The sequence below is a fragment of the Pteropus alecto genome, unplaced genomic scaffold (genome assembly GCF_000325575.1).
Source record: "Pteropus alecto unplaced genomic scaffold, ASM32557v1 scaffold160, whole genome shotgun sequence".
NCBI classification, from domain to species: domain Eukaryota; kingdom Metazoa; phylum Chordata; class Mammalia; order Chiroptera; family Pteropodidae; genus Pteropus; species Pteropus alecto.
The window spans coordinates 1,899,249-1,910,694 of record NW_006429864.1 but is presented as its reverse complement, the minus strand read 5'-3'; the positions used below and the strand labels follow the sequence as shown (position 1 = coordinate 1,910,694).

Genomic DNA, 11,446 nt, shown 5'->3' with positions numbered 1-11,446 from the left:
TCCTGCACCTGAGCTCATGGTTTTGCTGGTGTGCTGGGTTTTAAGCTAAGCCAGAACCCAGGTTCCCATCTAGTTGCCCGGATGAAGGCACAGCCTGGTGAGGGGGCAGCCAGGGTCAGGCTGGCCACCTAATCTTGGCATGTAGTTCCTGGGCCTCTGTACATCTGTAAAACATGGCAGTCACACCTACCATGCAGATAGGAGATACCTTGCGGATTAAATGAAATGTGTGTTAACCCAGTGTGCAGCAGGTGCCCTATAGATGCATGCAGGTCTTTCCCTTGGGGTGACTGCAGGTAGGAAGGAGGCCTTGCCTGCAGCTCTTCATGCACACCAAGCCCAAGAAGACGGGGCAGAGTGACTCTTAGACAGATTGAACACTTAAGAGATCTGTCCAGACCGAGCTGATCCCTTTTCCTCCAGTTGCTCCCATCAAGCATTTTCCTGAGTGGAGTGGGGGCTTGATATTTGAAGACCCTTGGTCAGCCTTTGCCTTGCCTTCACCACCCTCCATTCATCTTAGTTGTTCTTCCCTGGATCTGGAAGGGCATAGCAGGCACCCCCTTGTCATCTCAGTGGCAGATTCTACCTCCTCTGTTCTCCAGGTCACTTCATGATGATGGGCCCCTACCCCAGGCTGGCAGCTACTATCCATTGTTCCTCTGGCTTTCCTGTTCTGCCTGTGCATGTCTCTCCTACACTGCTGTTTGTCACCTTTATCTGCCCCAGCCAACAGCAAGCACCTCCCTCCCTGAGTCCCTGCGTCCCTCCTTAAACACTCTGTAGATAGACTTCAGTCCACCCTCCTACTGAGACCCCTGGTACCCTTACCTCCCAGCTCCTCTAGCTGCATTCAGTAACTCCTGCACCCACGCTTATATACACACACACTGCTTCATACCTCAGGGTGTACTTCCCTTCTTGTCACTAAACTCTTAGTGCCTCTCTAGGTTGTTTTATCTCTTCTAGGGTAAGAGCCAGGGAGACAACCATGGCTTAATCGTGAGTAACTGGGGAGTCAAGGAAGCATGAAGGAGTGTCAGTTTTAAACCATGCTGGAGATTCTCACTCCGGATGCTTTGCTGCAGCCCACATGCCACACTCTGCTCTTTCCTCAGAAACCCAAGGACTTTGACTTCGCCCAGCAGAAGCTGACTGACAAAAACCTGGGGTTCCAGATGCTGCAGAAGATGGGCTGGAAGGAGGGCCACGGCCTGGGTTCCTGTGGGAAGGGCATCAGGGAGCCTGTCGGCATGTACGCAGGAGCTCAGGGCGGGGCAGGGGGTGACGGGGAGGCTTGCCTGGGAGAATAGGCTTGCTTTGGGATTCAGTCCTGAGTCTGTTGACCTGCAGCCTAATTCTTGGTTCCCTTCACATCGAAATGGTTTAAAGTTGGCAGTTATCTTTTTAGCAAAGGGAATCTTCAGATGAGATGAGAAGCAGACATTACCATAGGCAGGTATTTACCGGCTCCTTGCTGTGCTTGTGCAGACTATTTAAATGGCTTCTTAGACTCTGGCATTTTGGCCACATTTTTTATTGTCATAAAAACTGAGTGGTGATTCTGAGTAGTTATACCAAGAATCACTTTCCCTTTTCTGGGAACCCATACGCAGGCCTGCCAGGGTGGAACCCGGCCCAGAATTGGTTAAACCCATTAACAGCCAGCAGATATTTTATTTACAGTTGAGCTTAGCACCTATGGCGGGGGGCTTCCAGGCTTCTGAGCACCTGCACAGGTGAGTGCCCCTGTTCCCAGTGCAAATGCATCTGCACTTGCCCTCTCCTTTGCCATCACTGTGGTACATTCTGCATACCTCTGTCCACTTTGACTGCTCAGCCATTCCTGGTGGCCAGGTCCAGGAGCGGGTATGGCTAACTCTCCATTTCGCTCTTTAGGGGAACGGCCTCAGAAGGGGAGGGATTGGGCGCCGACGGGCAGGAACACAAGGAAGACACGTTCGACGTGTTCCGTCAGAGGATGATGCAGATGTACAGACACAAACGGGCCAACAAATAGGTATGTGCTCAAGCTGACACATCGGGCATCCTGCCTAAGGCATTCTGATACGCAGTGACCGTTCCTCCAGAAAAGTCAGTATTCCCCACACCCCAAAAACCAGACATCAAAATACCACCAAGAAACATCAAAAAGTTCTGTGAGGGAAACAAAAAGAGTCTTTGGATGTGATGTGTCCCCACTCTCACCTTCCAGGTTTGGCTGAAGAAGCAAGTCCCTACACTCTCCAAGCACAGCTGCACGAGGCCTGCCTGCAGGGCCTCAGTGCAGAACTCCCAGGGAGCCACAGGAGTGGCCTTGCGTCTCATAAGTGTAAGGGCAACCTGGAAACTGGCCTCAGAGTACGGCCGCTTCGTTTCCTTTTCTGAGGGTCTTCAAGTCCTTTTTCTTCTAAGGGGCCTTGGGCCTATGAATATCCTCATCTTTCTCTCTTTTTAGTTTCTCTCCCCACCCAAAATTTCCAACTTGGTTTTGAACAAAATCATTCTCTCCTTGAATAGATGAAAACCATTGGTGATAAAGATAAGCCTTGAAGCAGCAATTACTCTAAAAAACGCCACCTCTGCCCTGGATGCACCCTGGAGCCAGTGCCTGAGTCGGTTTGGTGTGTACACAAAAAACAAATGTCTCTACAGTTTCTGGTGCGGAGGTTCTGCTGGCTTTTCTTATTCTTAAAGGAAAAAGAATGTACCATTTCCAACCTGCTTTGGCCTTTCCTCCTCTTCCAAATGCTTTGGGCAGCAAGTCCCCTCCAAGTCTTTCCTGGTTCCCTCTCAGAAGATGGTGCTGCCTTGGCAGCCCCAGTGCCTTTAGTGCTCAAGAAACAGTACTGGTCAGTTTTCCCGTTCATGGCACATTGCTCTGCAGAAGTGCTCTGTTAGCAAACTTGATGCTGAATTCATTACCTATTGTGTCTTCTCATTTCCAGAACTTAAAGGGGATGTCATCTGTGCTCTGGCACCACAGCCTGTCAGTGAGAGCACTGAAGCTCTTTGAACAAGTGGAAATACTTGATCCCCTGAACATGTTATTTATGGCAGCGGTCCCCGACCTTTTTGGGACCAGGGACTGGTGCTCCTATGAGAATCTAATGTCTGATGATCTGAGGTGGAGCTGAGGCGGTGATGCTAGCGCTGGGGAGCGGCTGCAAATACAGATGAAGCTTCACTTGCCCACCTCTCACCTCCTGCTATGTGGCCCAGTTCCTAACAGGCCACAGAACTGGTACTGGTCTGTGGCCTGGGAGTTAGGGACCCCTGATTTATGGAGTCTCATCTCTTAAATGCATCCCAAGAGACTTAACAAAATCTTAGCAACAGTACAACATAGCTGTATTCAGTGGGAGTAATCACTACATTGATGAAACTTCCCCCAAATTTACATGTCTCTTTAGAATCCAGAAAGAAAGCTACGGTTTGATTTTTTTAAACCATATATGGAGTCTTCTACGAAAGGGTAGGGGTAAACGCTTCAAGATTCTTCATTTTTTGCATGTATGGCAGTAGAAATTGTTTTGTTAGGGCCCTTTTACAGAACAGAAAGAATCTTCTTGGAGTGGGCTCCACAGCTGTTTGCTATTTCGAGGCGTATGATTGCCACCCCTTCCAGCTTTTCCTAGAGCTTTGCAACTATGTGCGAAATTCTCAGGCTGTGGGAATCTCAACTGTTCATCTTAAAGCAGCAGTGTTGAAGTTTTAAATATGGGCTAAAACCTGCAGAACTTGGTCCTACTGATACTACAGTAGTGAGTTACTGTGTCAGCTGCTTTTATTGACTGTTAAGAAATCCTTGCTTTCTCAGAGCACAGACCTCCCAGCAATAGTCTCGGTTTCTCTGGTTCTGTCTTGTGTGTCTGTCCTGCCATTCACTGTGGCATCTCACCTGCCTGGTGCCACCTCTCTTCCCATTGCTTATAGCCCCCAAATCTCTGCCTGCTTCTGGTCACTTCTGTTGCTTTGGCAACTGGCACATCTTTATGGCCATGGCAACACTGGCAGCCCCTCAGCAGAGGCGAACCAGCCTGTCAGGGGTGCTGTGGGGAAACCACAGCTATGGAGGTTCATCTTCTGCTCCTTTCTTTTCTGATCCTTCCATCAGTCTTCCATGTTGGCCGTGGGTTGGGTTACAGGATGGAACTCTGAGAACAGGGCCTTGGTACCCCGTGGCCTTTCAGCATGCTCGTTGGCCTGATCGAGACCTGCACCCCTCAGCACTTTTTCTCTCTTGAGCATAGCTTTGACTGTCATATTCACTCTGACCATCATATTAGCTCTGTCCTAGTGTGTTCATTCTTAGCTTTCTCTGCTTTTATTCACAAGTAACATGCTTTAGAAATTCTCAGGGTGTGAGCCCTGTTCCTGCAGCCTCCTGCCACTCCTCCTGGGGACATCCCACTTTGAGCTGACACTGTGAGCCTTTGGCAAACGTTAAAAGAAACACCTACTTCTTGAGCCTGAAAAGTCCTCTGAGCATTCGGGTGACACTTCTCCTGTGGAGTCAACATTGAGACATTACGGGCACCAGGGCGGAACATGGTGGTGTATCCTCTGCCAGCTGCCAGCCGGGGACCAGTGCGTGCTGGCCCTCTGTGCCACCTTGCTGTCTCGGCAAAGGCTGCTCTGCAGGGAGCGTGCAAGTGCGTGTGCGGGTGTGTGGCCTTGTCAAAGTCACAGCGTCTTTTCTGTCATTCTAGTTCCAGGGTCTCTCCCGTGAGGACGACAGGCATCCGGAAAGTGCTAACTCGCTACTTTGGGTGCTTACTGTCTCTGGCTTGTTTCCATCACTGGAAATCAGATAGAGAAGTTTAGTGTTTTTGGTCCTTGGTAAAACCTAGAAGATGTTTGTGATGTTACGAAATGGAAGTTTTTGGGTTTTTTCTTTTTTTTTTTTATCTAAGAAGTTGTGAATGTTGTTAATCATTTAGCAATTGCAATAAATGTAGAGGAACCCATCTTCCATGGTCTCCATTGATGTGTTTTTAAAATCAGACCAGGTGGGGACACTTGGTGGACGTGGAACCAGGTTCTAAATACCCTGCCTTGGGGCATGTCCACTTTCTAGGGACAGGAGCCTAGTTAATCACTGGGAAGACCCAGATGGTGATCAGGGGGATGGGCAGGCCCTCTGTTGTCAGGAGGGGTTTAATGCTGGGAACAGAAACCCACCTTTGAGAGAGTGTCGGGGCGTGATAGCCCTGTACTAGCTTCTAGAGATAGACCAAGGCTCACCTAGGCCTCCCTGACCAAGGAGCTGGCCTGTGGATGTCTTCAAAGCTCCTTGCTATTCCCATGTGCTACTAGCCTGTGTCTCATTTCTCCACCAGCTGCCCCTGCCCTTCAGGTTTGGGGAGAGCGCAAAGAGCAGAGTAGGTGGGCAAGCCTGGCACTTATGGACCTGCAGGGACCTCCACCTGAGCACAGCATGACTGGCAGGAGCCAGCCTGCAGTTGTGCCCAGGGCAGCAAGGAGCCTGAGAAGGATGGAGTAGGGATCTTACATCATTTTAAAGGAGGACAGGCAAGATGGGGCCCCTTAAGAAGATGATGAAGAAACCCTGAGCCTCCTCTCTCCCACTGTGTCTTGGAGGACACTCAGCAATGATGGGGACTCATTTGACCATGATAGGAGCTACTGTCAGCCCAGAATCTCCCACACATTTGCCTTCTTCACCAGAGCCTGGGAGATGGGTTTGTGACGTAGGCATTAGTGCCACTCCCCGAGAAAGGTACCCAGAACCTATAACCACTCCAGCTCCTCTGGGGAGACTGGAAGTGAGGGATAGCGGCAGTCAGAATTGCTCTCCAGTATTCCCCCCAGCTCCCTTTTCACCATTGGGCTGTTGAAGGTCATTTAGAGGAGGACATGGCCCAGGATTTGACCTCAGACAGGTCATTCCACTTCAGGCTTGTTTCCTCTCTGCAGTCTGGGAAGGATTTGTTCCATTTTAGAAGGTAAAATTTCCTCTGCCACCTTATAATTTAGGGCTAAGTGGGACTTAAATATGCTACTCCCCTCCCTTCTCCTTGAAGCCTTCTGCATGCATCAGGGCCCTGTGAGAGGCAGAAGGCACTCCAGAAGCGCCAGCCTTTGGTTTTAAAGCATGCCTTTGTTTTGCATGCATATGTGCACATGGACGCACGTGTACAATATGCGTGTGTAATATGTGCAAACACGCACGGTCAAGGAACATGAGTACATTTTCTTTGTAGAAGATAAAAAACCAAAACCCCAGATATATGCAGAGCAAAGCACAGAGGTCTCTTTCCCACTCCCACATATCAATAAAATAAAATTTTTAAATAACAAAGACACACCATGTGTGCTGCCTGGAGACTCAGCAGTCTTTCTATGTAAGTAAATGTTCAAGTGCTATTTGTGAGTAAGTAACACCAGCCAGAATCCAACGGTGCACATGTGTCTTCTGTGGAAAAAAGAGTCCCTGACTCGTAGCACCCAGTTCTCAGGGCCCTATGTGTAGATGATCACAGGTGCAGGCACATGTCAGATATAACCTTAAAGATGCAAATTACACTTCGCTGCACGTGATACTCTGCCTGTGGCTTTTTAAAAACATTTTCCCCCCAAAGTTTATATTTTGTGATAGACTGTCCCTTATCTCACAAACCCCCACCCACAGCCATTTGTTGTCAAGTATTAACCCCTACACCCTGTAACACTCTGGATAAAGCCCTAGAAGTGGCATTTCTGGGACCAAGGGGCCCTCCTTCCACAGTGTTCCTATGTGATCTGACTTTGAGGATGCCTCTGTCAGCACTTCTGTTTCTCCAGGAAATGATGGGGCTGTGGAACCTGCGAAGGACTCAACCACAAACCATGGCCCCTGACGCCTCTCTACCCTGTCCCCAAGCTCTACTCAGACAAGGCCCAGCTGTCATTCCTCTCTTTTTCCCCTCATGTCATCCCCCACCGACCTTCTCATTCCTGCCCTGACCCCCCCAAACCTCAACCGACCTGGGCGAGTGAGTTCCCAGAGTGGGCTTGGGAGTGGTCCCTGCCCCTCTAGGCCTTGATTTCCTCTTTTAATGACTTCTGACGCCAACCCACAGAGGGGCTTTGTGTGGGCTGGAGAGGCCCCTGTGGCTGTGGGACTGTGGGACACTCAACCTTGGTTTCCTCTGGTGAAATGATGCAGCAGGCTGGCAGAGTTAAATGTGATAATCCAGGACTGCTCATAAAGTTCAGAGGGATTGGTCTTGTTATTGATCCTTCCATATCCCGCCCTCCTGGGCCTCAATTTCCCCAACTGTGAAGCAGACCTTGTGTGTGAGGATCCCCAAGCCCCATCACAGTGTACCCCACCCACGCCCTTCCACCAGCTTGAAGATGGAGCTGTACCCGCAAATTGCCCTTCTTCAACAGGAGGGGCCAAGGCCAAGCATCTGGCCAGAAAATTTATACATTGTAGAATAAGTTTGGGAAATTGGAGGACAATTAGTACTGGGGCTGAAGCCAAACTCTCACACAGCTACCGTTCTGCCAGCTGTTCTGCCCCATTGTACAGATGGGGAAACTGAAGCCCAGGAACGGGAGGATCCAATCCCAGGCTGCACAACGAGTTCTTCGAAGTCCTCTTCAAAAGTCACCATGCCAGCTCGAATCTCAGTGTCCCCATCTGGGCACAGGCTGGCACTGTTCTGCAGCAGCAACAACCCTTCCAGCTTGTTGTTGGGACTTAGAATTGGGCTCTGGAGTCAGGAATTGGTTTCTACTCCTGAATGTCACATGTCAAAGCTCCTAAGCTACCTGATTGGCCATCAATGGGGGTAACTCCATCCTGCCACTGGGCTCTTCTATCCCTGTGGACTTCCATTCTATTTTCAAGGCCCACCTCTCAGGTCCCCTCCTCTAGCAAGCCTGCCCTGCTCTCCCCAGAATGACTTGGTTTCCTCTGGTGAAATGATGCAGCAGGCTGGCAGAGTTAAATGTGATAATCCACTGAGGCCTGGGTACCTGTCTGGCTTCCTCAGCCCTGTCCCTGACCACTGGGCTGGGGGCATGTTTATCCGGCTACTCACTGGGGCTGGAGGCTCCTTCATGGGGCCTGCATCTTGTCTTTAAACCTCCAGCATTGAATAAATGTTTGATGAAAGGACATTGAACAAGTACACTTTGTACAAAGTCTGAAATCTCTCTTACTGCTGGAACCTGCTTTGGGGTAGACAGGCAGACCCAGGCTGAGGCCCAGCTCAGGGGCGTGGCAGCAAGTGACATGATGCATGCCCTGTGCCCTCTGGGACTCTGTCTCCAATGTTCATAACATCAAATGATAAAGTATGATGTACATTAATTGAAAAGGCATTTTTCTACAGTATATCGCCATTTTAATATGCCATATTGGACTATATAGACACACAAGCAAACTCAAATATATAAATGCATAGTCACAGACAAATTCTGGAACACTATAATCATCTATTAATGGGGCTCCTTTGGGAAATGGGCTGGGCTATGAGTGGAATTTTCAGTTTACCTCACTCATTTCCGTGTGGTTTGACATCTTTGCTTATGTGATTTTAGAATGACAAAAAATTGTCTGTGAAAACATGGGTGATAAATTCAGCCTTGGATTTGCTTTGAGAACCAAAGGAGATGACAACTTCAGAGCCCATAGCACAAACTATAAACTGACATCTTCTGACTATTGATGGCCTCTCCTGACACTAATCCTCAAATCCAGAAGAATCCAGCCCCTTTCCCAGTAAGGAAACTAAGACCCCAAATAGTCTGACTCCAGATCCCCACTCTAAACACAAGGATCCACCATTGGTCTCAACTGGTTTTGAAGCTCTCCATATACACACACAGGTATGCATCAGCTTGCAACTATGCAATGCATGTGTGTGTACACATGCACACACACCCATGCTTGTACACACACAGCCATGCACGCACACAGAGGCACATATACAAAGATGTGCACAGGCAGGCACAAAGACACATTATAGATATAGACACATGGACACACAGACATGTATACATATGCATGTATGCACACTCATGCAGACACAAAGAGATACATGTGTGCACATGTAGGCTCAAAGACATGCACACAGACTACATGCAGGCTCAAAGACACACAAACAGACACAGGCACACATGAACACAGACGTGTGCACATGCAGGCTCAAAGACACATGCATATATGCAGGCACAGACACAGTCACAGATGTATACCCGCTGTTCCTATTTCCCACAAAGCCCAGGCTTGTGGCCCTTGGAACTTTGACTCTCAAGAATTGGAGCTCCACAAAGAATATCACCAGCCGCTTCCCTCAGACTCCAGGAGGGGGACCTCACGAGCTGAGCTTTCCATCGCTTGATTTTTCTCTTGAGATTTCTCAGATTAGCCTCATGGGAGCGCAACCTCCCAATTCCTGGAGTCCCTGGTCCAGTGTAAGAAGTGAGGTTCTGCTCTGAGACTTCAGCGTTTACATCTTGATTACTTGGTTTTGCCGGAGGCAGTTCAGAGCAAAGTGGAACTTGAGAGTTTGAATCCTGTCTTAACGTGTCCTCACTGTGCTGTGTGACCTGGGGCAAATGTTCCACCTCTGTGAGCCTCAGTTTTTCATTTGTGAAATAGGAAAAGATATCTACGGCCAGGGTTCTTAGAATCACTGCTGCCACATCACAAAGCTCACAGATGTCAGCTGTCGCATTTCCAATGTTCTGTGTCACTGGGAACCTGTCATGGAGGTTTCTTGTTGGCCCAATCGTCCTCCCAAAAATAGAGTTTCCAAGTCTTTACCTAAACCCCATGACATGATGGAAGGGCCACCCTGGGTGACCTTGCAAATTTACTTCACCTCTTAGAGCCTCAGTATCCTCATTTGTAGGATAAGGATGTTCTCTCCATCCAGAGCATCATCTGAGAAGAGTACGTGTGAAAGGGATTCAGAGGAAAGCAATACAGGCAACCAATAAATAAATACTCAAGTAGAAATATTTGTCACCTCACTGACAATAGCCCAGAGAAATGTCAAAATTGCTAACACCTAGTGCTAGCTTGTGTTGGCAGAGAGAGCAACCCCCTCCTTGCTGGCTTCCATGAAGATCACCCCAAACTTTTTGTTACTTACTGATGTAAAATTCACATAGCATAAAATTCACCATTTTAAAGTGAATAATTCAAATGAAAATAAATAAATAAAAATAAAGTGAACCATTCAGTGGCATTTAGCACATTCACTATGTTGTACAGCCATCACCTCTATCTAGTCAAGAACATTCTGTCACCCCAAAAGGAGATCCCGTCCCCATGAGCAGTCACTCACGTCCCCTCTCCCCAGCCTCTGACAACCTCTAATCCACTTTCCATCTCTATGGATTTGCCTGTTCCAGACATTTCATATAGATGGGCTTAGACAACATACCACCTTTTGTTTCTGGCTTCTTTTACTTGGCATGATGTTTCCGAGTTCATTCATGTTATAGTGTGTGTTAGTGCTTCACTCCTTTTTATAGCTAAATAATATTCACTGTGTGGATAGACCACATATTGTTCATCCATTCATCTGCTGATGGGCATTTGGGTTGCTTTCACCTTTTGGTGATTGTGGATAGAGCTGCTCTGAACGTGTGTACAAGTTTTGGTTTATATACCTGTTGTCAATTCTTTTGGACTACATCTAAGAGTGGAATTACTGGATTATATGGTAACTCTGCATTTAACCTTTTGAGGAACCACTGAGCTGTTTTCCACAGGAATTTCACCAGACTTCAAGCCCTTTGCCAACCTACTAGCTGGGCCAGTGTCTTTAAATGTTGGTGCCCTTCTGCTCCTTGGAGCAAACCACTGGGGTCAACTCAAGGTGTGAGTCTTGATGTCCACAGATATATCAGGAGCCTTGCTGTGCTGGCAAACCATGGGGACAAAGCAAACAGAGGAAAGGAAGGGAAAAATTAAGGGGCCTTTGGGTGTGGAATACAATGGAGCTTTGGAAAAAGGAGTTCGATTCTGGAGGATAAAAGCCAAAGTGGGATGTGATTTTTGTAGACATGGTGTAAAATGTAGACATGTGCCCATATACAGGGACACTATATTTGAGCTCAGAGAAGGCAGGTCTGCTCTGAACTGCCCCATCTCCTAGAAAGTTGAGGGTAGGGGGCAGGAGTACTTCCTGTCCCTCCCCCTCGCACTTCATGGCACAGAGTGCTTGACTGTGCAGTTTGGAAAGAAAATTCACTAAAGAGTATTCAAAGGAAGCAAAAATGACGAAGCACACTGGTGGCAATTGTCAGTCTTTGTTTCAGAGGCAGCTGTGGTTTTAGGAGAAAAAAGAACCAGATCTGAATAGAGACATTCTCCTCCCATTGCTTCCTCCCAGAACCTGGTTTGCGGGCTGCTCTGAAAGTCCCTCCAGGGTCTCTCTGACAGTCTCTTGGTAGCTTCTGTCCATCTCTTTGTTGG

The 11,446-nt window shown here is 48.2% G+C and overlaps 1 protein-coding gene across 10 annotated transcripts in view; it reads left to right on the top strand.

Moving 5' to 3' along the window:
• The window catches only part of SUGP2 (SURP and G-patch domain containing 2), a 24,128-nt gene extending 19,157 nt beyond the window's left edge, over nucleotides 1-4,971 (top strand). For 2 of the 10 annotated variants that reach the window (XM_015586730.2, XM_025044103.1), the window contains exons 9-10: nucleotides 1,119-1,255; nucleotides 1,900-4,706. In XM_015586730.2, the coding sequence (XP_015442216.1) occupies nucleotides 1,119-1,255; nucleotides 1,900-2,020 (258 nt within the window). In that variant the 3' untranslated portion in view covers nucleotides 2,021-4,706. The other 8 variants (XR_003045145.1, XR_003045146.1, XR_001516569.2 and 5 more) reach the window with 8 other exon arrangements.
• Nucleotides 4,972-11,446: the final 6,475 nt, after the last annotated feature.